Source organism: Diplotaxodon limnothrissa, linkage group LG2 (genome assembly GCF_057381915.1).
Source record: "Diplotaxodon limnothrissa isolate DT_005_m linkage group LG2, D_limnothrissa_male_GT1.1, whole genome shotgun sequence".
In the NCBI taxonomy this organism is placed as follows: domain Eukaryota; kingdom Metazoa; phylum Chordata; class Actinopteri; order Cichliformes; family Cichlidae; genus Diplotaxodon; species Diplotaxodon limnothrissa.
In genome coordinates, this window is record NC_140597.1 from 32,394,336 (window position 1) to 32,422,036 (window position 27,701).

General features: G+C 41.5%; 8 protein-coding genes across 10 annotated transcripts in view; all 8 read left to right on the forward strand.

The window, feature by feature from the left end:
- The window catches only part of LOC146638834 (protocadherin gamma-A11-like), a 227,557-nt gene that overhangs the window by 60,323 nt on the left and 139,533 nt on the right, over window positions 1-27,701 (forward strand). The gene's annotated exons all lie outside the window — the stretch shown is intronic.
- On the forward strand, window positions 378-3,173 carry LOC146638844 (protocadherin gamma-A11-like). Its single transcript, XM_085373899.1, has one exon. The coding sequence runs from the start codon at window positions 690-692 to the stop codon at window positions 3,171-3,173; it is 2,484 nt and encodes an 827-aa protein (XP_085230025.1). The 5' UTR covers window positions 378-689.
- Window positions 4,300-7,012, forward strand: LOC146638845 (protocadherin gamma-A7-like). The gene is made up of 2 exons (XM_085371227.1): window positions 4,300-4,704; window positions 5,992-7,012. Exons 1-2 carry the CDS (start codon window positions 4,329-4,331, stop codon window positions 6,774-6,776), a joined length of 1,161 nt encoding a protein of 386 aa, XP_085227353.1. The 5' UTR covers window positions 4,300-4,328; the 3' UTR covers window positions 6,777-7,012.
- On the forward strand, window positions 8,131-11,122 carry LOC146638846 (protocadherin gamma-A7-like). Its single transcript, XM_085371238.1, has 3 exons — window positions 8,131-8,822; window positions 9,271-9,277; window positions 10,117-11,122. Exons 1-3 carry the CDS (start codon window positions 8,439-8,441, stop codon window positions 10,884-10,886), a joined length of 1,161 nt encoding a protein of 386 aa, XP_085227364.1. The 5' UTR covers window positions 8,131-8,438; the 3' UTR covers window positions 10,887-11,122.
- LOC146638847 (protocadherin gamma-A7-like) lies at window positions 12,241-15,359 on the forward strand. The gene is made up of 2 exons (XM_085371251.1): window positions 12,241-12,924; window positions 14,212-15,359. The coding sequence occupies exons 1-2, from the start codon at window positions 12,549-12,551 to the stop codon at window positions 15,003-15,005; spliced, it is 1,170 nt and encodes a 389-aa protein (XP_085227377.1). The 5' UTR covers window positions 12,241-12,548; the 3' UTR covers window positions 15,006-15,359.
- Window positions 16,100-18,575, forward strand: LOC146638848 (protocadherin gamma-A8-like). Its single transcript, XM_085373913.1, has 2 exons — window positions 16,100-16,517; window positions 17,802-18,575. The coding sequence occupies exons 1-2, from the start codon at window positions 16,113-16,115 to the stop codon at window positions 18,573-18,575; spliced, it is 1,179 nt and encodes a 392-aa protein (XP_085230039.1). The 5' UTR covers window positions 16,100-16,112.
- LOC146638849 (protocadherin beta-16-like) lies at window positions 19,245-22,189 on the forward strand. The gene is made up of 2 exons (XM_085373925.1): window positions 19,245-21,940; window positions 22,118-22,189. The coding sequence occupies exons 1-2, from the start codon at window positions 19,526-19,528 to the stop codon at window positions 22,187-22,189; spliced, it is 2,487 nt and encodes an 828-aa protein (XP_085230051.1). The 5' UTR covers window positions 19,245-19,525.
- LOC146638850 (protocadherin gamma-A6-like) lies at window positions 24,546-27,449 on the forward strand. The gene is made up of 2 exons (XM_085373938.1): window positions 24,546-26,939; window positions 27,444-27,449. Exons 1-2 carry the CDS (start codon window positions 24,546-24,548, stop codon window positions 27,447-27,449), a joined length of 2,400 nt encoding a protein of 799 aa, XP_085230064.1.

The following is a 27,701-nucleotide window of genomic DNA, read 5'->3' on the forward strand; positions in this document are numbered from 1 at the left end:
CACTGAATTATGTCAGAATCAGATAATCATTACATTAGGACTGATATATCTATAGTTTACTCTAAGGCAACACTTCTATTTAATTTAATTTCCTTTTTCTTTGTTTTTCCTGTGTGAGTCACGGTAGTGTTGGTCTGGCGTTTAAAAATTCTGTTGAAACGGCGGTTTCTTTTAGGTCTGTCATTTCAAATTTTCTTAGTATTTTGTTGTTGTTGTTAACTATATATATTCTTACTTCATAAATGTCTTCATTAAGCAGAATGGTGACAATAAAAGAAATTAAACATGCCCCCCCCCCCCCCCCCCCCCCCACCACACAAACACACACACACACACACACACACACACACACACACACACACACACACACACACACACTTAGAGTTATAACAGTTGTTCAATACTCATTTGTCAAATCTCGTATGATTTCCACCTTTTAGACTCTAAGGGACGCTGTTGGCCAGTAAAATATCTTACGTTGCCATTTAGTTCATCCCCCAGTAATCATGCAGTGAAGTGGGCGCTCTGTGTTTTGTCCATAGATCGTATGAACAAGGTCTCTCGGAGGTACATTTACCGCTTGAATTAAATGTAATGTGGACGCTGATATACCGGGAGCTTTTTTGTTTTCTAATTCCTAAGGGGATATATCTTTTTTTTTAATTTGGTTTTTCTTTTTTATCTGAGTGATGGCGACTGTAAGGCGTCAAACCCGCGTCCCATCAAAATGGGAATCATTTTATGGAGTACGACGTCACATAGGATTTCTTCTGTTGCTGCTTCTTGCTGTTAACATGGTAGGTGGTCAGATTCGGTATTCTATACCCGAGGAGATGAAGAAAGGCTCTGTTATCGGTAATGTGGCGCAGGATCTTGGCTTGGATCTGAAAAGGCTCAGCTCAGGGCGGGCCCGTATCGTGACCGGAGAAAACGTTCACTACACCGAGCTGCAGAAAGACAAAGGGATTCTGGTCGTGAATGAGAGAATAGACCGAGAGCAGCTTTGTGGGGACGTAACGCCGTGTAGTCTCAGCTTTGAGATGATTTTAGAAAACCCGATGGAACTACACAGAATAACTGTCGAGGTTTTGGATATAAATGATCACGCACCTGTCTTCCCAAACAAAGATAAACCCATCAGTTTTGAAATAAGCGAATCAGCTGCAGTTGAAGTACGTTTTCCTCTGCAGAGCGCGCAGGATCTAGATGTAGGCCAAAACGCTCTGAAAAATTATATTCTGTCCCCAAACGACAATTTTATATTGAAACAACATTCAAATCCAGATGGAAGAAAATATGTTGAAATGGTGCTCCAGAAACCTTTAGACAGAGAGCGACACCCGCATTTCTCTTTGAAATTAATCGCAGTTGATGGAGGAACACCGCAGAGATCTGGTACAGTAAATATAGATGTGACTGTGTTAGACGCCAACGACAATATTCCAGTTTTTAATCAATCAGTGTACAAAGCATCTGTGTTGGAAAACACGAAAACAGGGACTAGTATCATTACAGTAAATGCCACAGACGCAGACAGTGGATTAAATGGACACATTACATACAGTTTATCCGAAATGAAAGAAAGTGCAGCGGATACATTTAGAATTGATGAAAACACCGGAACAATTTATGTGTCTGGTCAGATTGACTACGAGAAAGACAAAAAATACGAGTTGAGGGTAGAGGCAAAGGATCACGGTGGACTAACTGGGACAAGTAAAGTTATATTTGATGTTATTGATGTTAATGATAATGCTCCTATTATAAATGTATTGTCATTTTCTAGTCCCCTGTCAGAAGATTCCCGACCTGGTACAACAATTGCAATTTTGAATATAAAAGACGCAGATTCTGAGAGAAATGGACAAATTAAATGTTGGATTGATGGTAAACTTCCCTTTAAAATCGAATCATCTCTGACAAATTATTACAATTTGGTCTCAGATCAACACTTTGACAGAGAATCCGTCTCAGAATATAACATAACAATTACAGCCACCGATTTTGGGTCTCTCCCTCTGTCTAGTTCAACAAAATTGCATCTAAAAATCTCTGACGTCAACGACAACGCACCATTGTTTGATAAAAACAGCTATACTGCTTATATCACAGAGAATAACTCTCCTGGATTTTCCATATTTACTGTGAGTGCGCGGGACTGTGATTGGAATCAAAATGCTAGAATCTCATATCTTTTAGAGGACACACAGGTCGGTGGGAGTCCAGTTTCTACTTATGTGTCTTTAAACTCTGAAACTGGAGTTCTTAACGCGGTTCGCACCTTTGATTATGAGCAAACCAAACAGTTTGAGTTAGTAATTAAAGCACAGGATGGAGGCTCTCCTCCACTCAGCAGCAACGTGACTGTGAAAATAATAGTTCAGGACCAGAACGACAACCCCCCTCAGGTTCTGTACCCAGTCCAGACTGGTGGCTCTCTGGTGGCTGAAATGGTGCCTCGTTCAGCAGATGTGGGCTATCTGGTGACTAAAGTGGTGGCTGTTGATGTGGACTCTGGACAGAATGCCTGGCTCTCCTATAAACTGCAGAAAGCCACAGACAGGGCGCTGTTTGAAGTGGGCTTACAGAATGGAGAAATCAGAACTATCCGCCAAGTCACTGATAAAGATGCTGTCAAACAAAGACTGACTGTTATAGTGGAGGACAACGGGCAGCCCTCTCGTTCAGCTACAGTCATCGTTAACGTGGCGGTGGCGGACAGCTTCCCTGAAGTGCTGTCGGAGTTCACTGAGTTGACCCACGACAAGGAGTACAATGACAACCTGACTTTTTACTTAGTCTTGGCTCTGGCTGTAGTTTCCTTCCTCTTCATCACGTGTTTAGTGGTTATTATATCAGTCAAAATCTACAGATGGAGACAGTCTCGCATCCTGTATCACTCCAACCTGCCTGTCATTCCATATTATCCACCACGTTACTCAGACACTTTGGGGACAGGGACTCTACCACATGTATATAATTACGAGGTGTGCAGGACGACTGACTCCAGAAAGAGTGACATGAAATACATGCAACCGATGAGTCAAAGTTTAGTGAGTGTGGATGGAGCTGTAGACGATGTACCGCAAGTGGACAAGCAACTGTCAGGCAACCGTTCCCAAATGTCTACTTTGGTGAGTGATAATCTAATCTTTTCTGTTCCATTTTCCTGAACTCAGCACTTACCTTTAACCTTCTAAGACCCGAACTCATTCATGGCATGCATGTTTAATTTCTCTTTGCTATTTGAGCTGATTGGGATCAAAGAATCATCTTTTTACGTCATGTAGTTTCTGAGAAAAATGATATCCACTTACGAGGACATTCGTTTTAAATTTCGATAGAACACTATAAAGTCATAATCGAGTAATGCTGCAAAACTCTTTATTTGGTGTCTGAACACTGCAGTATTTTTCCTGAGTACAAAAACAAACTGAGAAACAACAATTGTGCCCCTATGAGCAATATAGCTCACTGGAAGTGCTGTTAACAGTTGCAGGAAGATGTATGTCTGTAACAAAGTATGGATAAAGATATCTGACCCTTGTAGAGGAACATTTAGTATTGTGGTCTAGACAACCCAAAATGTGATGTTCACATATATAGACGCCAGGTCCTAGGAGGTTAAATGTTGGTGAAAGTTTATCAAAAGCAACTTAGTGTAGCTTTCTGCCTTTGTTCCCCCCATAATATTCTCTGATTTCTAACTGATTTTTATATTTCTTTTAAACCACCATGAGCAACATCTTTATTGCACCTTTGTATTACTTTGATGTTCTACATTTTTGTGGCATTTATATCTCTGTTTGACTGCGCAGACTTTTTTTAACCTTTCTTTATTAAAGCGTACTCAAAATCTCATCTTTTTCAAGGTTTTGAATGTATTATACTTTCATCTATATATTCTGACTTATTAAATATAATAACAACATAATTGCACCAGTAGCAGTTCTACTCATTTATTATTTTTGCATTTAAGAATAATATAAGAATCATCATTTTAAGTTCACCTTATTATACATTTTTTTAAGTATTATTATTTGCAGAAGAATTTGCTTTGTATTACTCGGTGTTTACTGACTATGGACTGTAAGGGACGCTGTTGGTTAACTCACATATTTTGTAACCTATTATGTCAGGATCCTCTCCCTTTTCTCCCTGCTTCCAAAAGAAAGGGTGTTAACGTTCATTATATAGGTGGCAGTGGAATAGAATAGATGTCTTTCATTTTACATTGACTGAATGAAAAAAAAAACTTTTAGGCTGTCTTTGCATATTCAGTTCTTTTTTCCCGAATAAGAATCGTACCAAGATCGATTTCTTTTAATATGGATTGTGGATATAAAACCTACGCCCTGTGTGTAAAATGGCGCTTTTCCTGCAAAGGCAATTGGCAGATTCTTTTCTTCATGTTTTGTATGATCCATGTGGTCACTGGACATATTCGATACTCTATCCCAGAGGAGATGAAGAAAGGCTCGCTCATCGGTAATGTAGCACAGGACCTTGGTTTGGATCTCAAAAGGCTCCGTTCGGGTCGGCCCCGTATCGTGACCGGCGACAGCATCCAGTACACCGAGCTGCAGACAGACAAAGGGATTTTAGTCGTCAAAGAGAGAATAGACCGAGAGCAGCTGTGTGGAGACACAACCCCGTGCAGTTTCAGCTTTGAAGTGATTTTAGAAAATCCTATGGAGCTACATCAAATCACAGTTGAAATAACGGATATAAACGACCATTCGCCAACCTTCAAACGAAACAGTATCAATTTTGAAATCAGCGAAATAGCCAGTACCGGCGCTCGTTTCCCTTTGACGATGGCAGAAGATCCAGACGTGGGTGTTAACGGACTTAGAGAATATTTTCTGACCGACAATGACAATTTTGTTCTTAAACAAAACTCGAATGCAGACGGGAAGAAATACGCAGAGATGGTGCTTCAGAAGCCGCTGGACAGGGAGACAAATCCTAGTCTGTCTCTAAAGCTAATAGCTGTAGATGGTGGGACTCCGCAGAGATCTGGTACAGTAAATATCGATATAACTGTTCTCGATGCAAATGATAATGCTCCAGTATTCAATCAATCTGTATATAAAGCCACAGTCATGGAAAATTCTCCCAGAGATACTTACGTTATCACTGTTAATGCCAGTGACGCAGATTTCGGATCAAACGCTATCGCAACTTATATTTTTTCAGATCTCAACAGTGGTCTCAGTGATGTGTTTATGATTGACGAAAAAACTGGTGTCATTTCAATAACAGGCTCTACTGATTATGAAAAAAACAAAAAATACGAACTTCGAATCGAGGCAAAAGATCAGGGAGGTTTGACAGATTCAAGCAAAGTGATAATTGAAGTAACTGATGTTAATGATAACGCTCCTATCATAAGTGTTATGTCATTCACTAGTCCCGTGTCCGAGGACTCTCCTCCTGGTACCACTATTGGCATCATAAATGTAAAAGATCTGGACTCGGGTGATAACGGACAAGTAAACTGTAGAATAGAACAAAACGCGCCTTTCAAAATTAAATCTAATTTAAGAAATTACTATACGTTAGTAACAGATACTGTATTAGATCGTGAAAGCGTTTCAGAATATAACATCACAGTTGTTGCGACAGATGCAGGAATACCTCCTCTTTCAACAAAAATAACCTTTCATTTAAAGGTCTCTGACGTAAACGATAATGCTCCGGTATTTTCTCAAAGTGTTTACAAATCGTTTATCATAGAGAATAACTCTCCAGGCATTTCTGTTCTCACTCTCGGGGCTAAAGATCCAGATGAAAACCAAAACGCCCGGATATCTTATATACTGGAGAACACTAATATTGGTGGAGCTCCAGTTTCTGAATATGTTACAGTAAATGCAGAAAGCGGAGTCGTGCACGCAGTGCGCTCCTTTGATTATGAACAAATCAAACAGCTGGTTTTTATTGTCAAGGCGCAAGATGGAGGCTCCCCTCCTCTCAGTAACAATGTGACTGTGAAACTGATAGTTCAGGACCAGAACGACAACCCCCCTCAAGTTCTGTATCCAGTCCAGACTGGTGGCTCTCTGGTGGCTGAAATGGTGCCTCGTTCAGCAGATGTGGGCTATCTGGTGACTAAAGTGGTGGCTGTTGATGTGGACTCTGGACAGAATGCCTGGCTCTCCTACAAACTGCAGAAAGCCACAGACAGGGCGCTGTTTGAAGTGGGCTTACAGAATGGAGAAATCAGAACTATCCGCCAAGTCACTGATAAAGATGCTGTCAAGCAAAGACTGACTGTTATAGTGGAGGACAACGGACAGCCCTCTCGTTCAGCTACAGTCATTGTTAACGTGGCGGTGGCGGACAGCTTCCCTGAAGTGCTGTCGGAGTTCACTGAGTTGACCCACGACAAGGACTACAATGACAACCTGACTTTTTACTTAGTCTTGGCTCTGGCTGTAGTTTCCTTCCTCTTCATCACGTGTTTAGTGGTTATTATATCAGTCAAAATCTACAGGTGGAGACAGTCTCGCATCCTGTATCACTCCAACCTGCCTGTCATTCCATATTATCCACCACGTTACTCAGACACTTTGGGGACAGGGACTCTTCCACATGTGTACAATTACGAGGTGTGCAGGACGACTGACTCCAGAAAGAGTGACTGTAAGTTCGGCAGAGCTGGTAGTCAGAACGTGCTGATAATGGACCCCAGTGCTACAGGAACGATGCAGCGGATACAGAGTGAAAAGAGCATCCTGGATGAACCAGACTCTCCTCTAGAGGTCAGTTAGAGGATATTTGTATATCTATTCTCGTTCTTTACTTAATTACTCTGATGCAAAGCTTCCCAGCATTATACATTTCTCAGCACCAAGGACAGCGTCTCAGTTTTCCTCTGCATATAGGTAGGCCTACAAAGCTTTTGTAAAAGGTCTTACATGGTTACTTTTTAAAGGAATGTTTTCTTATAAAGTGACTCATAGTTTCCAGTTGTTTTCTATATCCAAATGTCTTTGTTTATAGAGTATTGATGATCACACGCCATGTTTTTGTGCAATGTTTCCTGGCAGTGTTTTACTTGCTTACCATTCGCTTGCCATAGTTATGAAGATATTTCAAGGGGACCCTGGAAAGGTAAAATATTAACAAAAGTAGAAAGACGGTATGTGTTTCTTAAAAGCATTCTTTCTCTCTTGTGGAGTCCATATGCTCATCCAATGTCTATTCAATTACTCGACTCTTTCATACCCACTTATGTTATAGTGCTTATGCTTTCGATGCTGCCTGAGTCACCGTAAGACTTTGCATTCACTGGATTATGTCAGAATCAGATAATCACTACATTAGGACTTATACATCTATAGTTTACTCTAAGGCAACACTTCTATTTAATTTAATTTTCTTTTGTTTTGTTTGTGTTCGTCTTTCCTGTCCGAGTCCCGGTATTCTTGGTCTGGACTCTGCCGTTTAAAAATTCTGTTGAAACTGCGGTTTCTGTTAGGTCGTTCGTTTCAAATTCTCTTAGCATTTTGTAGTTGTTGTTGTTTTTATCTATCTATATTCCTACTTGAAAAAGGTCTTTATTAAGCAGAATGTTGACAATATGAGAAATTAAATATTACCCCCCACAGTCAGTGATATGTTTTGGCGGTTTACGTTTCTCGTATTTAGTTAGTTCGCATTCATGTTTTTCCGACCCTGTCCTACTTTTTATGAAATATGCGAAATGTTAAGTGTGTAGCTGTAGCAGTACATCCATACCTGAACACAGTGACGTATTTCCTGAATCAACTTATGTGAGGTGACTTATTCGAGATGGTTGGAACACTAGTACCAATATTACTTGCATTTGTAATTAAAACATCGTCTTTATGTGAGTTTTCACCGTCAGCTGGCTTTGCCAACCTTAAATGTCGTGCCTTTTAGCTTTACAGCTCTTTTTACTGTTGTACTTTTGTGTTTTCATGGAGTGTGTTCTGTTTTGACAATGCATATTCAAATGTAATTCATATAGTATTTTAATATACATTTTTGGGAACCTTTGTTATAATTATTATTATTAGAAGTAGTAGTAGTAGTAGTAGCGGAAGTATTTTTCTGAACACCTGTTGTAGCAGAACATCTTGGACATATTTGTATTTTTTTGATTGCACTAAATGTCTCATGACATTGCCAAAGAAAGAAAGAAAGCGCACGGTGTTACTGATTGTGGACTCTAAGGGACGCTGTTGGTCAATATAACATTTTTTTCTAAAACACTATGACACAATCTCCTCCCTTACCGCCGTTGCTCGTCAAGAAAAGCCGATAGTAGTCATTATATGGGCTCACAATCGAAGAAAACGCACATCTCATTCTTTATATCTAAAAGATAGAATACAGTAGTTTATCATTGGTGATATATTAACTTTAGAACCCAGAATAAGTGAAGCGATTTACAATTTCCTTTAACTATGGATTGTGGATTAAAAGGATACACCCGGTGTATAAAATGGCGCTTTGGCTGTGGACGCAATTGGCATTTCTTCTTGCTCATTTTTTGTCTGATTCATATGGTCACTGGACATATTCGATACTCTATCCCAGAGGAGATGAAGAAAGGCTCGCTCATCGGTAATGTAGCACAGGACCTCGGCTTGAATCTCAAAAGGCTCCGTTTGGGTCGGGCCCGTATCGTGACCGGCGACAGCATCCAGTACACCGAGCTGCAGACAGACAAAGGGATTTTAGTCGTCAAAGAGAGAATAGACCGAGAGCAGCTGTGTGGAGACACCACCCCGTGCAGTTTCAGCTTTGAGGTAATTTTAGAAAATCCTATGGAGCTACATCAAATCACAGTTGAAATAACGGATATAAACGACCATTCGCCAACCTTCAAACGAAACAGTATCAATTTTGAAATCAGCGAATCAGCCAGTGCTGGTGCTCGATTTTCTTTAACCAGTGCAGAAGATCCAGACGTGGGTGTTAACGGACTTAGAGAATATTTTCTGGCCGAGAATGACAATTTTGTTCTTAAACAAAACTCGAATGCAGACGGGAAGAAATACGCAGAGATGGTGCTTCAGAAGCCGCTGGACAGGGAGACAAATCCTAATCTGTCTCTAAAGCTAATAGCTGTAGATGGTGGGACTCCGCAGAGATCTGGCACCGTAAATATCGATATAACTGTTCTCGATGCAAATGATAATGCTCCAGTATTCAATCAATCTGTATATAAAGCCACAGTCATGGAAAATTCTCCCCGAGATACTTACGTTACCACTGTTAATGCCAGTGACGCAGATTTCGGGTCAAATAGCATTGTGACTTATTATTTTTCAGATCTCAACAGTGGTCTCAGTGATGTGTTTATGATTGACGAAAAACATGGTATAATTTCAATAACAGGCTTTATTGATTATGAAAAGGACAAAAAGTACGAACTTCGAATCGACGCCAGAGATCAGGGAGGTTTAACAGACTCAAGCAAAGTGATAATTGAAGTAACTGACGTTAATGATAACGCTCCTATCATAAACGTTATGTCATTCACTAGTCCCGTGTCCGAGGACTCTCCTCCTGGTACCACTATTGGCATCATAAATGTAAAAGATCTGGACTCGGGTGATAACGGACAAGTAAACTGTAGAATAGAACAAAACGCGCCTTTCAAAATTAAATCTAATTTAAGAAATTACTATACGTTGGTAACAGATACTGTATTAGATCGTGAAAGCGTTTCAGAATATAACATCACAGTTGTTGCGACAGATGCAGGAATACCTCCTCTTTCAACAAAAAGAACATTTCATTTAAAGGTCTCTGACGTGAACGATAATGCTCCAGTATTTTCTCAAAGTGTTTACAATACGTTTATCATAGAGAATAACTCTCCAGGCATTTCTGTTCTCACTCTCGGGGCTAAAGATCCCGATGAAAACCAAAACGCCCGGATATCTTATATACTGGAGAACACTAATATTGGTGGAGCTCCAGTTTCTGAATATGTTTCAGTAAATGCAGAAAGCGGAGTCGTGCACGCTGTGCGCTCCTTTGATTATGAGCAAATCAAACAGCTGGTTTTTGTTGTGAAGGCGCAAGATGGAGGCTCTCCTCCTCTCAGTAACAATGTGACTGTGAAACTGATAGTTCAGGACCAGAATGACAACCCCCCTCAGGTTCTGTACCCAGTTCAGACTGGTGGCTCTCTGGTGGCTGAAATGGTGCCTCGTTCAGCAGATGTGGGCTATCTGGTGACTAAAGTGGTGGCTGTTGATGTGGACTCTGGACAGAATGCCTGGCTCTCCTATAAACTGCAGAAAGCCACAGACAGGGCGCTGTTTGAAGTGGGCTTACAGAATGGAGAAATCAGAACTATCCGCCAAGTCACTGATAAAGATGCTGTCAAGCAAAGACTGACTGTTATAGTGGAGGACAACGGGCAGCCCTCTCGTTCAGCTACAGTCATTGTTAACGTGGCGGTGGCGGACAGCTTCCCTGAAGTGCTGTCGGAGTTCACTGAGTTGACCCACGACAAGGAGTACAATGACAACCTGACTTTCTACTTAGTCTTGGCTCTGGCTGTAGTTTCCTTCCTCTTCATCACGTGTTTAGTGGTTATCATATCAGTCAAAATCTACAGGTGGAGACAGTCTCGCATCCTGTATCACTCCAACCTGCCTGTCATTCCATATTATCCACCACGTTACTCGGACACTTTGGGGACAGGGACTCTGCCACATGTGTACAATTACGAGGTGTGCAGGACGACTGACTCCAGAAAGAGTGACTGTAAGTTCGGCAGAGCTGGTAGTCAGAACGTGCTGATAATGGACCCCAGTGCTACAGGAACGATGCAGCGGATACAGAGTGAAAAGAGCATCCTGGATGAACCAGACTCTCCTCTAGAGGTCAGTTAGAGGATATTTGTATATCTATTCTCGTTCTTTACTTAATTACTCTGATGCAAAGCTTCCCAGCATTATACATTTCTCAGCACCAAGGACAGCGTCTCAGTTTTCCTCTGCATATAGGTAGGCCTACAAAGCTTTTGTAAAAGGTCTTACATGGTTACTTTTTAAAGGAATGTTTTCTTATAAAGTGACTCATAGTTTCCAGTTGTTTTCTATATCCAAATGTCTTTGTTTATAGAGTATTGATGATCACACGCCATGTTTTTGTGCAATGTTTCCTGGCAGTGTTTTACTTGCTTACCATTCGCTTGCCATAGTTATGAAGATATTTCAAGGGGACCCTGGAAAGGTAAAATATTAACAAAAGTAGAAAGACGGTATGTGTTTCTTAAAAGCATTCTTTCTCTCTTGTGGAGTCCATATGCTCATCCAATGTCTATTCAATTACTCGACTCTTTCATACCCACTTATGTTATAGTGCTTATGCTTTCGATGCTGCCTGAGTCACCGTAAGACTTTGCATTCACTGGATTATGTCAGAATCAGATAATCACTACATTAGGACTTATACATCTATAGTTTACTCTAAGGCAACACTTCTATTTAATTTAATTTTCTTTTGTTTTGTTTGTGTTCTTCTTTCCTGTCCGAGTCCCGGTATTCTTGGTCTGGACTCTGCCGTTTAAAAATTCTGTTGAAACTGCGGTTTCTGTTAGGTCGTTCGTTTCAAATTCTCTTAGCATTTTGTAGTTGTTGTTGTTTTTATCTATCTATATTCCTACTTGAAAAAGGTCTTCATTAAGCAGAATGTTGACAATATGAGAAATTAAATATTACCCCCCACAGTCAGTGATATGTTTTGGCGGTTTACGTTTCTCGTATTTAGTTAGTTCGCATTCATGTTTTTCCGACCCTGTCCTACTTTTTATGAAATATGCGAAATGTTAAGTGTGTAGCTGTAGCAGTACATCCATACCTGAACACAGTGACGTATTTCCTGAATCAACTTATGTGAGGTGACTTATTCGAGATGGTTGGAACACTAGTACCAATATTACTTGCATTTGTAATTAAAACATCGTCTTTATGTGAGTTTTCACCGTCAGCTGGCTTTGCCAACCTTAAATGTCGTGCCTTTTAGCTTTACAGCTCTTTTTACTGTTGTACTTTTGTGTTTTCATGGAGTGTGTTCTGTTTTGACAATGCATATTCAAATGTAATTCATATAGTATTTTAATATACATTTTTGGGAACCTTTGTTATAATTATTATTATTAGAAGTAGTAGTAGTAGTAGTAGCGGAAGTATTTTTCTGAACACCTGTTGTAGCAGAACATCTTGGACATATTTGTATTTTTTTGATTGCACTAAATGTCTCATGACATTGCCAAAGAAAGAAAGAAAGCGCACGGTGTTACTGATTGTGGACTCTAAGGGACGCTGTTGGTCAATATAACATTTTTTTCTAAAACACTATGACACAATCTCCTCCCTTACCGCCGTTGCTCGTCAAGAAAAGCCGATAGTAGTCATTATATGGGCTCACAATCGAAGAAAACGCACATCTCATTCTTTATATCTAAAAGATAGAATACAGTAGTTTATCATTGGTGATATATTAACTTTAGAACCCAGAATAAGTGAAGCGATTTACAATTTCCTTTAACTATGGATTGTGGATTAAAAGGATACACCCGGTGTATAAAATGGCGCTTTGGCTGTGGACGCAATTGGCATTTCTTCTTGCTCATTTTTTGTCTGATTCATATGGTCACTGGACATATTCGATACTCTATCCCAGAGGAGATGAAGAAAGGCTCACTCATCGGTAATGTAGCACAGGACCTCGGCTTGAATCTCAAAAGGCTCCGTTTGGGTCGGGCCCGTATCGTGACCGGCGACAGCATCCAGTACACCGAGCTGCAGACAGACAAAGGGATTTTAGTCGTCAAAGAGAGAATAGACCGAGAGCAGCTGTGTGGAGACACAACCCCGTGCAGTTTCAGCTTTGAAGTGATTTTAGAAAATCCTATGGAGCTACATCAAATCACAGTTGAAATAACGGATATAAACGACCATTCGCCAACCTTCAAACGAAAGAGCATCAATTTCGAAATCAGCGAAATAGCCAGTGCTGGAGCTCGATTTTCTTTAACCAGTGCAGAAGATCCAGACGTGGGTGTTAACGGACTTAGAGAATATTTTCTGACCGACAATGACAATTTTATTCTTAAACAAAACTCGAATGCAGACGGGAAGAAATACGCAGAGATGGTGCTTCAGAAGCCGCTGGACAGGGAGACAAATCCTAATCTGTCTCTAAAGCTAATAGCTGTAGATGGTGGGACTCCGCAGAGATCTGGTACAGTAAATATCGATATAACTGTTCTCGATGCAAATGATAATGCTCCAGTATTCAATCAATCTGTATATAAAGCCACAGTCATGGAAAATTCTCCCCGAGATACTTACGTTACCACTGTTAATGCCAGTGACGCAGATTTCGGATCAAATAGCATTGTGACTTATTATTTTTCAGATCTCAACAGTGGTCTCAGTGATGTGTTTATGATTGACGAAAAACATGGTATAATTTCAATAACAGGCTTTATTGATTATGAAAAAGACAAAAAGTACGAACTTCGAATCGACGCCAGAGATCAGGGAGGTTTAACAGATTCCAGCAAAGTGATAATTGAAGTAACTGATGTTAATGATAACGCTCCTATCATAAGTGTTATGTCATTCACTAGTCCCGTGTCCGAGGACTCTCCTCCTGGTACCACTATTGGCATCATAAATGTAAAAGATCTGGACTCGGGTGATAACGGACAAGTAAACTGTAGAATAGAACAAAACGCGCCTTTCAAAATTAAATCTAATTTAAGAAATTACTATACGTTGGTAACAGATACTGTATTAGATCGTGAAAGCGTTTCAGAATATAACATCACAGTTGTTGCGACAGATGCAGGAATACCTCCTCTTTCAACAAAAAGAACCTTTCATTTAAAGGTCTCTGACGTGAACGATAACTCTCCAGTATTTTCTCAAAGTGTTTACAATACGTTTATCATAGAGAATAACTCTCCGGGCATTTCTGTTCTCACTCTCGGGGCTAAAGATCCCGATGAAAACCAAAACGCCCGGATATCTTATATACTGGAGAACACTAATATTGGTGGAGCTCCAGTTTCTGAATATGTTTCAGTAAATGCAGAAAGCGGAGTCGTGCACGCTGTGCGCTCCTTTGATTATGAACAAATCAAACAGCTGGTTTTTGTTGTGAAGGCGCAGGATGGAGGCTCTCCTCCTCTCAGTAACAATGTGACTGTGAAACTGATAGTTCAGGACCAGAACGACAACCCCCCTCAGGTTCTGTACCCAGTCCAGACTGGTGGCTCTCTGGTGGCTGAAATGGTTCCTCGTTCAGCAGATGTGGGCTATCTAGTGACTAAAGTGGTGGCTGTTGATGTGGACTCTGGACAGAATGCCTGGCTCTCCTATAAACTGCAGAAAGCCACAGACAGGGCGCTGTTTGAAGTGGGCTTACAGAATGGAGAAATCAGAACTATCCGCCAAGTCACTGATAAAGATGCTGTCAAACAAAGACTGACTGTTATAGTGGAGGACAACGGGCAGCCCTCTCGTTCAGCTACAGTCATTGTTAACGTGGCGGTGGCGGACAGCTTCCCTGAAGTGCTGTCGGAGTTCACTGAGTTGACCCACGACAAGGAGTACAATGACAATCTGACTTTTTACTTAGTCTTGGCTCTGGCTGTAGTTTCTTTCCTCTTCATCACGTGTTTAGTGGTTATTATATCAGTCAAAATCTACAGGTGGAGACAGTCTCGCATCCTGTATCACTCCAACCTGCCTGTCATTCCATATTATCCACCACGTTACTCGGACACTTTGGGGACAGGGACTCTGCCACATGTGTACAATTACGAGGTGTGCAGGACGACTGACTCCAGAAAGAGTGACTGTAAGTTCGGCAGAGCTGGTAGTCAGAACGTGCTGATAATGGACCCCAGTTCTACAGGAACGATGCAGCGGATACAGAGTGAAAAGAGCATCCTGGATGAACCAGACTCTCCTCTAGAGGTTAGTTTTTCCGTATAACGTATATGTTTTTTTTTCAAAAATATATACTTTTTTCCCTATATTGCAGTATCAAATAACTTCCAGCACCATGGACAGCGCCTATGTTTTCGTAATGTACCCACGATTATAATTTCCCTATCACATCCTCCGAAGTAATCACTCGCCTGGTCGTATGTTTCTTTCAATTATATGGATAAATCCATGGTCAGTTTTTTCGTTCATACCCCCAGACAGAGTTGGTCCGCATTCCTTTTTTTTTCCTTTTATCATTATCACTGTTATTATTTGTTGTCCAGGCTGTGTTGGTGTTCTTGACACGGAAATGAGCAGTTCTACAAACGTTTGCTATCACAAAATATTAGTCTAAAGCAGAACCCAGTCATATACTCATATCTTAATAATTTCCTTCTTTTTTTAATTTTACGCATTTCCAAATGCTTCATCTCATTTCATACGAAAGTTCTCATCAGACCTTACAACAACCGAATTAGTCAATCATCTTATGTATGTGATTTCATTGTACCGGTGCATAATTGTATATTTCCCTTAAAAGTAGCTTTTTCTTATGAATCAGGTAATATTTTTATTTTATTTAAATAATGAGCGGCACAGTTTTTTGAGCAGATGTTTGATTAAAAAAAACATTTTCAATTGAATCTGGATAGATTTTAATTCCCTTTCTGAGAAATGTGTTAAAACATTGATGCTGAAGTTAAAGTATTTCAGTCAGTCGATAGTATTGTCTTTTTCAACTCGTTTCATATTAATCTCCATACTAGATAAAATGCATTCATTTCCGGTTTAACAATTGTTATTTTTAGTTTTATTCAAGCCTCATGAGATTTTTCACATTTTCGACTCTAAGCGACGCTGTTGGCCAGTAAGATGATTTTTTTTTTTTTTTTTTTTTTTTTGCGTTACGTTCTCATTCAGTCCATCCTCTCGGTGATCATGACGTGAGGAAGGCTCTCCGTGTGTTGTCCAGTGCGGATTCACAGACTTTCATTTGAAGCATTTACAGCTTGAGGACAGTTGTAAATGTAACGCCGGCGCTTATATATTGGGACGTTTTCTACTACATACAAAGGAAAAAGCTTCCATCCTTTGATTATTTCCATCGGAGTGATGGCGACATTAAGATCTCTGACCTGCATTTCTTCAGAATGCCGATTATTTTATGAACTGCGACGTCGCATAGAACTCCTTCTGTTGCTGCTTCTTGCGGTTAACATGGTAGGTGGTCAAATTCGGTATTCTATACCCGAGGAGATGAAGAAAGGCTCTGCTATCGGTAATGTGGCGCAGGATCTTGGCTTGGATCTGAAAAGGCTCCGCTCAGGGCGGGCCCGTATCGTGACCGGAGAAAACGTTCACTACACCGAGCTGCAGACAGACAAAGGGATTCTGGTCGTGAATGAGAGAATAGACCGAGAGCAGCTTTGTGGGGACGTAACGCCGTGTAGTTTCAGCTTTGAACTGATATTAGAAAATCCGATGGAACTGCACCCCATAACAATAGAAGTCTTAGATGTTAATGATCATTCTCCGATATTCAAGAAAGCAAATATTATGCTAGACATTAGCGAGTCCGCAAATCTCGGTGCCCGATTTGTGTTAGATAGTGCAGAGGATCCTGATGTTGGAGTAAATGGACTTCAAAATTATGTTTTAACCTCGAACGACAACTTTGTTTTAAAACAGCATGTGAATCCAGACGGGAGTAAATATGCAGAGATGGTGCTTCAGAGGCAGTTGGACCGAGAGAAGGTACCACATCTATCTTTGGAGCTTATAGCAATCGATGGTGGAAATCCTCAGAGATCTGGCACCGTAAATATAGACCTTAATGTTTTAGATGTAAATGACAACGCTCCCGTTTTCAAACAGTCTGTTTATAAGGCGACGGTGATAGAAAATGCAGCAAAAGGTACTAATATTGTCACGGTGAATGCTACAGACGCAGATAGTGGATCAAATGGTTATGTCACATATTCAATTTCAAACGTGAAGAGCAATATAGCTGATTTATTGTCCATAGATCAGTTCTCTGGTTCGCTGTTTGTCTCAGGCCTCATAGATTTCGAAAAGGATAAAAAATATGAACTCAGGATAGATGCAAAAGATCAGGGTGGACTAACAGATTCAAGCAAAGTGATAATTGAAGTAACTGATGTTAATGATAACGACCCTATCATAAGCATTATGTCATTCACTAGTCCCGTGTCCGAGGACTCTCCTCCTGGTACCACTATTGGTATCATAAATGTAAAAGATCTGGACTCGGGTGATAACGGACAAGTAAACTGTAGAATAGAACAAAACGCGCCTTTCAAAATTAAATCTAATTTAAGAAATTACTATACGTTGGTAACAGATACTGTATTAGATCGTGAAAGCGTTTCAGAATATAACATCACAGTTGTTGCGACAGATGCAGGAATACCTCCTCTTTCAACAAAAAGAACCTTTCATTTAAAGGTCTCTGACGTGAACGATAACTCTCCAGTATTTTCTCAAAGTGTTTATAGTGCGTTTATTACAGAAAATAACTCACCCGGCGTTTCTCTTCTTACTGTGGGAGCAAAAGATCCCGATGAAAACCAAAACGCCCGGATATCTTATATACTGGAGAACACTAATATTGGTGGAACTCCAGTTTCTGAATATGTTTCAGTAAATGCAGAAAGCGGAGTCGTGCACGCAGTGCGCTCCTTTGATTATGAACAAATCAAACAGCTGTTTTTTGTTGTGAAAGCGCAGGATGGAGGCTCTCCTCCACTCAGTAACAATGTGACTGTGAAATTAATAGTTCAGGACCAGAACGACAACCCCCCTCAGGTTCTGTACCCAGTCCAGACTGGTGGCTCTCTGGTGGCTGAAATGGTTCCTCGTTCAGCAGATGTGGGCTATCTGGTGACTAAAGTGGTGGCTGTTGATGTGGACTCTGGACAGAATGCCTGGCTCTCCTATAAACTGCAGAAAGCCACAGACAGGGCGCTGTTTGAAGTGGGCTTACAGAATGGAGAAATCAGAACTATCCGCCAAGTCACTGATAAAGATGCTGTCAAACAAAGACTGACTGTTATAGTGGAGGACAACGGGCAGCCCTCTCGTTCAGCTACAGTCGTTGTTAACGTGGCGGTGGCGGACAGCTTCCCTGAAGTGCTGTCGGAGTTCACTGAGTTGACGCACGACAAGGAGTACAATGACAACCTGACTTTTTACTTAGTCTTGGCTCTGGCTGTAGTTTCCTTCCTCTTCATCACGTGTTTAGTGGTTATTCTATCAGTCAAAATCTACAGGTGGAGACAGTCTCGCATCCTGTATCACTCCAACCTGCCTGTCATTCCATATTATCCACCACGTTACTCAGACACTTTGGGGACAGGGACTCTTCCACATGTGTACAATTACGAGGTGTGCAGGACGACTGACTCCAGAAAGAGTGACATGAAATACATGCAACCGATGAGTCAAAGTTTAGTGAGTGTGGATGGATGTGGAGACGTTGTACCGCAAGTGGATAAGCAACGGCCAGGCAACTTTTCCCAAATGTCTACTTTGGTGAGTGATACTTCAATCAAGTAATCTCTGGCCCTCTCTCTCTCTCTCTCGCTCCCGCTCTGTCTTATCCTCTTCTTATTTAACCCCCCCCCCCCTCCCCCGCTTCTTTTTTTAAATTTTGCTCCTGAACGTCACATTCCTTTACTGTCTTTCACTCGCCTTTAGTGTTGCTGTCCCTTGTGCTGAAACGGTCGGTGGTCAGTTTTGAAATTTGTTTCGAAAGGGGAGCATTTAAAAATACATAAAGTTTTGCAACTTTAATACTCTATGAAATAAAATAATAAACTTCATATCTTTATTACAATCAACTGTGGTACAATAAGAAATGAGGCAACACTTCAACTTTCGTTATAAAATGAAAAAAATATAAAAAAAAATAATATCTGACGCTCAGTAGAAAACAGAAATAGCACAGCTCACTTCCTGTGCTGAACACAGCTACCATTAAATAGAAGTGATTACATATTTAGTTCCATTTAGTTTTAGTCATTTAAATTTCTTATGACATATCAGCAGTGATCTAAAAAATATAGCTGAACTGAAATAAAAAAAGACTTGCAAAATGATTCTGTGGCGCACAATATTGTTAATGTAAGAGCACAGGCTTTATTGATATTGCTAAATAATACGGGGTGTATTATTCTTTTTCAATTTACAAATGGATCTAAACTTGCCTTCACTGTTGGATACAACGATTACATGTGTCCTGATCATGTTTATAACACAGACATTACCGTAAATGGGCTCTAAGTGCCGCTGTTGATACATCACTGACTTTCCGTCCAAATCGGTGATACAGCGGTCCTCCCCTACTCAGTGTTTCTCTGCTTGAACGACGCTGCTCTAATCCGTTACGGTAGGGTGTAGAATTCCTGCTGGAATATCCTTGCCTGAAATATGGAAATGTGATTTTTTTTTTTTAAATACATCTGTTTGAAAATAAGAAGAGTCACTGTTACTGCACCGTCTTATTTATGATGGCCTCTATGTGGATAATGGCTGACAGAGGCCGACGGCAAGCGCTGGTGTTGATTCTTTGTCTCATCGAGCTGCGCGCAGTGGCTGGTCAGGCTCGGTATTCCATCCCGGAGGAGCAGGCCGAAGGATCGTTTGTCGGAAACATTGCGAGAGATATAGGCTTGGATGTTGCGAGGCTGATTTCAGGTAAAGCTCGTATTATTACAAAAGGAGGCCGACAGTATGTGGATTTAAACAAAGACAAAGGCATCCTTGTTATTAAAGAGAGAATCGACCGGGAGGAACTGTGTGGAAAGACGACGCCCTGTAGCTTCAGCTTCGAGGTGATTTTAGAAAATCCTATCCAGCTTTATCGTGTGACAGTGGAGGTGACAGATATAAATGATAACAGTCCGTTGTTCCCAAAAGACGAAATTAGCTTGAAAATTGCTGAAAGTGTAGCATCAGGGACCCGCTTCTCATTGGAGAGTGCAGATGACGCTGATGTTGCTAACAATGATATTCAAAAATACACACTTAAACCCTCTGATCATTTTAAGCTAGAAGTACAAAACCAGCCGGATGGAGTAGGATTTGTTGAAATGGTTTTACAAAACCCGTTAGACCGAGAGAAAGAGGAAACTCTCAGTCTCGTGCTGATTGCTTCAGATGGCGGGGATCCACGGAGATCAGGGACAGTGCATATTCATATTACCGTGCTGGATGCTAACGACAACGCACCTGTATGCAGCCAGGCTGTTTATAAAGCAGAAGTCAAAGAGAATTCTCCTGAAGGAACCGTGATAACCACTGTCAGTGCAAATGACCCGGATAAAGGAGTAAACGGACAGGTAACATATTCTATAGCTCATGTCGCCAAAGAAACGAAACAACTTTTTGAAGTAAATGTTCAAACTGGAGAGATTAAAGTCGCAGGTAAACTCGACTTTGAAAAATCTAAGACTTATCAACTGAACGTGCAGGCTAGTGACCACGGAGGTTATTCAGATACATGTAAAGTCATCATTCAAATAACTGACGAAAATGACAACGTCCCTACAATACAGCTCATGTCATTTTCGAACTCGATATCTGAGGATTCTCCTCCAGGTACAACGATAGCTGTTCTTAACGTGGATGACGAAGACTCTGATGGTAACGGTGCTGTCAAGTGCTCCATTAACTCTGATGTACCTTTTAAAATCGAGTCTTCACTAACGGGATACTACACCATAGTAACTGAAGACTTTTTAGACAGAGAGAGTATCCCTGAGTATAATCTCACCATAACTGTGTCTGATCAGGGTTCCCCGCCTCTGTCAAGCAGTAAGAACATCAACGTAAAAGTATCTGATGTCAATGACAGTCCACCCAAATTTGATCATTCAGAATACACTAAAACTGTCGCAGAGAACAACTCTCCTGGACTTTCTGTGTTTACCGTGAGTGCTAATGATGCAGACTGGGGCCAAAATGCCAGAGTTTCTTACTTTTTGCAGGAGAGGGACATTAATGGGCTGGCTGTGTCTTCGCTGGTTTCAGTAAATTCAGATACCGGTGTTATTCATGCAGTGAGATCGTTTGATTACGAGCAGATCAAGTGGTTTGAATTTAATGTAACTGCACGTGATGCTGGATCCCCTCCTCTGAGTTCAGTGGCGACAGTTAAAATAATAGTTCAGGACCAGAACGACAACGCTCCTCAGGTTTTGTACCCAGTCCAGACTGGTGGCTCTCTGGTGGCTGAAATGGTGCCTCGTTCAGCAGATGTGGGCTATCTGGTGACGAAAGTGGTGGCTGTTGATGTGGACTCTGGACAGAACGCCTGGCTCTCTTATAAACTGCAGAAAGCCACAGACAGGGCGCTGTTTGAAGTGGGCTTACAGAATGGAGAAATCAGAACTATCCGCCAAGTCACTGATAAAGATGCTGTCAAACAAAGACTGACTGTTATAGTGGAGGACAACGGGCAGCCTTCTCGTTCAGCTACAGTCATTGTTAACGTGGTGGTGGCGGACAGCTTCCCTGAAGTGCTGTCGGAGTTCACTGATTTGACCCACGACAAGGAGTACAATGACAACCTGACTTTTTACTTAGTCTTGGCTCTGGCTGTAGTTTCCTTCCTCTTCATCACGTGTTTAGTGGTTATTATATCAGTCAAAATCTACAGGTGGAGACAGTCTCGCATCCTGTATCACTCCAGCCTGCCTATCATTCCATATTATCCACCACGTTACTCAGACACTTTGGGGTCAGCGACTCTTCCCCATGTGTACAATTACGAGGTGTGCAGGACGACTGACTCCAGAAAGAGTGACATGAAATACATGCAACCGATGAGTCAAAGTTTAGTGAGTGTGGATGGAGCTGGAGACGATGTACCACAAGTGGATAAGCAACTGTCAGCCAACTGTTCCCAGATGTCTACTCTGGTGAGTGATAATCTAGTCTTTCATGTTCCATTTTCTCATGCTCAGCACGCACGTTTAAATGTTAGTGAAGGTTTTTAAAAATCGGCTTAGTGTAGCTGTCTGTGGTCCTGATTTTTTTGGTTGACGCATTTTAAGTAATTTTTCAGTACTTAAAATCTTCATTCTCCCTATGTGTAGCTACTAAAGCTGGTAGGTCTAAATGCCCCACCAGAAATTTCTTTCTCATACAAGGAGGAGGGGAGCAAGTGAATCAGCGTTCAGGGCACCGAGACTGAGCAGGTCTTAATCACAGCATTTATTCCAGAGAAGGAAGGAAAAACGGAATTAACAAAACATTTTTAAAAGACACTTGTGCAATAAAAACGTTCTCTGTATGTTAAAATCCCTGCTGACAGGAATAAATATACACTATTCAAGACATAATACAATACGATGTTTCTCATACACTAAAATTCCCCCCACAGTTCCGTGATACCACTGTCCGGCCACGCTCAGACAAGTGTTCCTTGTATTTAGAACCAGGAGAGGATTTCCTTTTCCGAAATAGAGATCACGACAGCCAGAAAGCCAAGGAGCAACTTCATATCTCGGCCCTGTCTCTCTCTGACGGGTGCGTCGCCTCACAGCCCAGCCGCACTCCACACTTGGGGCTCCCGATTACTGCAAACGTGGCCGCCCTCGTAGCAACACCATGAAGCAGGCAGACACTGGCCAGCAACGTTGTCGGCACGGCCGCTGCGACCCTCCTCTGACAGCGCTGCACCCGGCGCACAACAGTGGGGAAAGCGATACTCACATATGCTGTCGATTGGACGCGTCGTCTCCCACTGTCGCCCTTGTTGCTGTTGGGATTTGGTCGCCGCGTTACGCTGGCCGGTCCGTCTCCGAATGACCCGTCGCAACCCACGATCAGGCAGCAGGTCCGTCTTTTACCACGCTGGCTTTCACGCGTTCCTTTCTCCTGTCTCTGCGCCCACCCTCTCCTCTAACAAGTCCGTTTGGTGGCTAATTGGCCACCTCAGGGTACGCCAACACCTCAAAAGGTGCCTGCTATTGTCCGCCCAGTCCACAGTGGATTAAAACATGCAATATAAATATCAGGGTAAAACCATGCAAATAAAATCAGTACTGTACGCACTCATACACACTAAGAGCAAGAGAACACAAACGATAAAACAAACACAAATTTTCACTGTGTGACATATGTTGGGATATTGTTTTTATTTGTACCACTATTTAATTTTTATTTAGTAATGCATGTTACGTGAGGCTGGTCTAAGTTTAAAGTCATTTTACTTCCATGTCCGTAGTACAATTTCTGACACTTCAAAGCTCCACTCTCTGTGTATTCATAAAAAAACAAAACTGGCATTATGCTAACACAGGCCAGATAATTTTTTTTAATGAAGCTGACATTGTCCACAGTTTTTTATAATATATTTGATTGGGGTATTCATTAATATCATAATCAATTATGGGGCGATCGTGGCTCAAGAGTTGGCAGTTCGTCTTGTAATCGGAAGGTTGCTGGTTCGAGCCCCGGCTCGGACAGTTTCGGTCTTGTGTCCTTGGGCAAGACACTTCGCCTACTGGTGATGGCCAGAGGGGCCGATGGCGCGATATGGCAGTCTCGCTTCTGTCAGTGTGCCCCAGGGCAGCTGTGGCTACAACTGTAGCTGCCTCCACCAGTGAGAGAATGAGTAGTGGAATTGTAAAGCGCTTTGGGGGTCTCGAAAAGCGCTATATAAATGCAATCCATTTTTATTATAATCAAATTGTGAAACGGTTCATAAATCATTAGCCATTCTTACTTTCTCAAATTGTGTTTCTGATTAACCTAATAACATACGGATCTCTTTAGCACGAGGTCATTTGTATTACAATATGAAAGCGAACAACATAGGCGATTGCAAAAGAAAAAGAAATGAAAATAATCGGGAATTCTGATAAATCAATGGAATATATAGGAAATTTGCTTTTCCTTCTTCTTTCCCCTTCCCCCCAAAGCATCTCTAACTTTATAGAAATAACTACTTTCTCCTCTTTTTTCGTGATCGCACACTTTTTATTAATTGATTGTACAGATAATCTTCAGTATTTTTGTTATATCTACGGTGGTTATAACGAAATTAAGTTTCCATGGAATTTGAATGAAATGTTATATCACTGTCATCATATACTTAAGGTATTTATGTAAACATGCTCTGGTTATTGTATGCGCAATATATTGTTTTCTTTGCCTCTATATTTAGCTCATTAATTTTATTTAGTAACAAAAAATGCGTTTAGATCTAACCTTTTTCAGTAATTCTGCATTTCACTTACATTACCTTGTGTGGGCTCTGAGTGCCGCTGTTGATACGTCACTGAGTATTTGTTCAGACCCTTAATACAGCGGCCCTCCCCTTTGTATTCACTCAGTGTTATAATACTTGGAGCGAAGCTTCTCTGTTCCGTCACGGATTCAAGTGTAGAATCTCTCCTGAAGTCTACTTGCTGAAAATATATAAACGTGTTGAATTTTTGGATTACTAACATCACTTCGAAGTTAAAAAACAATCGCTGTGTCTGCACTTTTGGATTTATGATGGCCTCCATGTGGATAATGGCTGACAGAGGCCGACGGCAAGCGCTGGTGTTGATTCTTTGTCTCGTCGAGCTGAGCGCAGTGGCTGGTCAGGCTCGGTATTCCATCCCGGAGGAGCAGGCCGAAGGATCGTTTGTCGGAAACATTGCGAGAGATTTAGACTTGGATGTTGCGAGGCTGATTTCAGGTAAAGCTCGTATTATTACAAAAGGAGGCCGACAGTATGTGGATTTAAACAAAGACAAAGGCATCCTTGTTATTACAGAGAGAATCGACCGGGAGGAACTGTGTGGAAAGACGACGCCCTGTAGCTTCAGCTTCGAGGTGATTTTAGAAAATCCTATCCAGCTTTATCGTGTGACAGTGGAGGTGACAGATATAAATGATAACAGTCCGTTGTTCCCAAAAGACGAAATTATCTTGAAAATTGCTGAAAATGCTGCATTAGGCACTCGCTTCTCTCTCGAGAATGCAGATGACGCTGATGTTGCTAACAATGATATTCAAAAATACACACTTAAACCCTCTGATCATTTTAAACTAGAAGTGCAAAACCAGCCGGGTGGAGGCAGGTTTGTTGAAATGGTTTTACAAAACCCGTTAGACCGAGAGAAAGAGGAAACTCACAGTCTCGTGCTGATTGCTTCAGATGGCGGGGAGCCACGGAGATCAGGGACAGTGCGTATACATATTACTGTGCTGGATGCTAATGATAATTCGCCAGTGTGCAGCCAGGCTGTTTATAAAGCAGAAGTCAAAGAGAATTCTCCCGAAGGAACAGTGATAACCACTGTGAGTGCAAATGACCCGGATAAAGGGGTAAACGGACAGGTAACATATTCTATAGCTCATGTCGCCAAAGAAACGAAACAACTTTTTGAAGTAAATGTTCAAACTGGAGAGATTAAAGTCGCAGGTAAACTCGACTTTGAAAAATCTAAGACTTATCAACTGAACGTGCAGGCTAGTGACCACGGAGGTTTTTCAGATACATGTAAAGTTTTCATTCAAATAACTGACGAAAATGACAACGTCCCTACAATACAACTCATGTCATTTTCGAACTCGATATCTGAGGATTCTCCTCCAGGTACAACGATAGCTGTTCTTAACGTGGATGACGAAGACTCTGATGGTAACGGTGCTGTCAAGTGCTCCATTAACTCTGATGTACCTTTTAAAATCGAGTCTTCATTAACAGGATACTACACCATAGTAACTGAAGACTATTTAGACAGAGAGAGTATCCCTGAGTATAATCTCACCATAACTGTGTCTGATCAGGGTTCCCCGCCTCTGTCAAGCAGTAAGAACATCAACGTAAAAGTATCTGATGTCAATGACAGTCCACCCAAATTTGATCATTCAGAATACGCTAAAACTGTCGCAGAGAACAACTCTCCTGGACTTTCTGTGTTTACCGTGAGTGCTAATGATGCAGACTGGGGCCAAAATGCCAGAGTTTCTTACTTTTTGCAGGAGAGGGACATTAATGGGCTGGCTGTGTCTTCGCTGGTTTCAGTAAATTCAGATACCGGTGTTATTCATGCAGTGAGATCGTTTGATTACGAGCAGATCAAGTGGTTTGAATTTAATGTAACTGCACGTGATGCTGGATCCCCTCCTCTGAGTTCAGTGGCTACAGTTAAAATAATAGTTCAGGACCAGAACGACAACGCTCCTCAGGTTTTGTACCCAGTCCAGACTGGTGGCTCTCTGGTGGCTGAAATGGTTCCTCGTTCAGCAGAAGTGGGCTATCTGGTGACTAAAGTGGTGGCTGTTGATGTGGACTCTGGACAGAATGCCTGGCTCTCCTATAAACTGCAGAAAGCCACAGACAGGGCGCTGTTTGAAGTGGGCTTACAGAATGGAGAAATCAGAACTATCCGCCAAGTCACTGATAAAGATGCCGTCAAACAAAGACTGACTGTTATAGTGGAGGACAACGGGCAGCCCTCTCGTTCAGCTACAGTCATTGTTAACGTGGCGGTGGCGGACAGCTTCCCTGAAGTGCTGTCGGAGTTCACTGAGTTGACACACGACAAGGAGTACAATGACAACCTGACTTTTTACTTAGTCTTGGCTCTGGCTGTAGTTTCCTTCCTCTTCATCACGTGTTTAGTGGTTATTATATCAGTCAAAATCTACAGGTGGAGACAGTCTCGCATCCTGTATCACTCCAACCTGCCTGTCATTCCATATTATCCACCACGTTACTCAGACACTTTGGGGACAAGGACTCTTCCCCATGTGTACAACTACGAGGTGTGCAGGACGACTGACTCCAGAAAAAGTGACATGAAATATATGCAACCGATGAGTCAAAGTTTAGTGAGTGTGGATGGAGCTGGAGACGATGTACCCCAAATAAACAAGCAACTGTCAGGCAACTGTTCTCAAATGTCTACTTTGGTGAGTCATTTTTTTAAACTATTAAGATCCTTTTTTTCCCTTGTGTGTGTGTGTGTGTGTGTGTGTGTGTGTGTGTGTGTGTGTGTGTGTGTGTGTGTGTGTGTGTTTGAGAGAGAGAGAGAGAGAGAGAGAGAGAGAGAGAGAGAGAGAGAGAATGTGTGGCGTTAAGGTTGAATCTTCCAGATGCGCGTTAGTGTCGCTGTCTGTGGTGCTGAAACGGTCAACTGACCCATTTTATTTCGACGCCTGTTTAAATGGCCCAGTTATTATAATATTTTCTTTCATTTAACCTCGCTTATTATTATCAACGGAAATAAAATAAATACTTTGTTAAAATGGCACTTTATTTACCCTTTGTTCTTTTTGGCAGTCATATTCATCCATATTATGATATTATTTAACAAATACTTCAACCATTAAAGGGTTTGTTGATGATTTTGCAACTTTTTTCAATGAAGTTTCTCTAATGTAATCAATAAGCCATATATTTCTGTGTTTTTGTAGCAGTAAGAAAGGAATCAAAATAGACCCTTTAAATAGAAAAGTTGTTAAAAGAGAGCTTGGGGCGGTCGTGGCTCAAGCGGTAGGAGTTCGCCTTGTAATCGGAAGGTTGCCGGTTCCAGCCCCGGCTCGGACAGTCTCGGTCGTTGTGTCCTTGGGCAAGACCCGTAGCCTCCTGGTGGTGGTCAGAGGGCCTGGTGGCGCCAGTGTCCGGCAGCCTCGCCTCTGTCAGTGCGCCCCAGGGTGGCTGTGGCTACAACG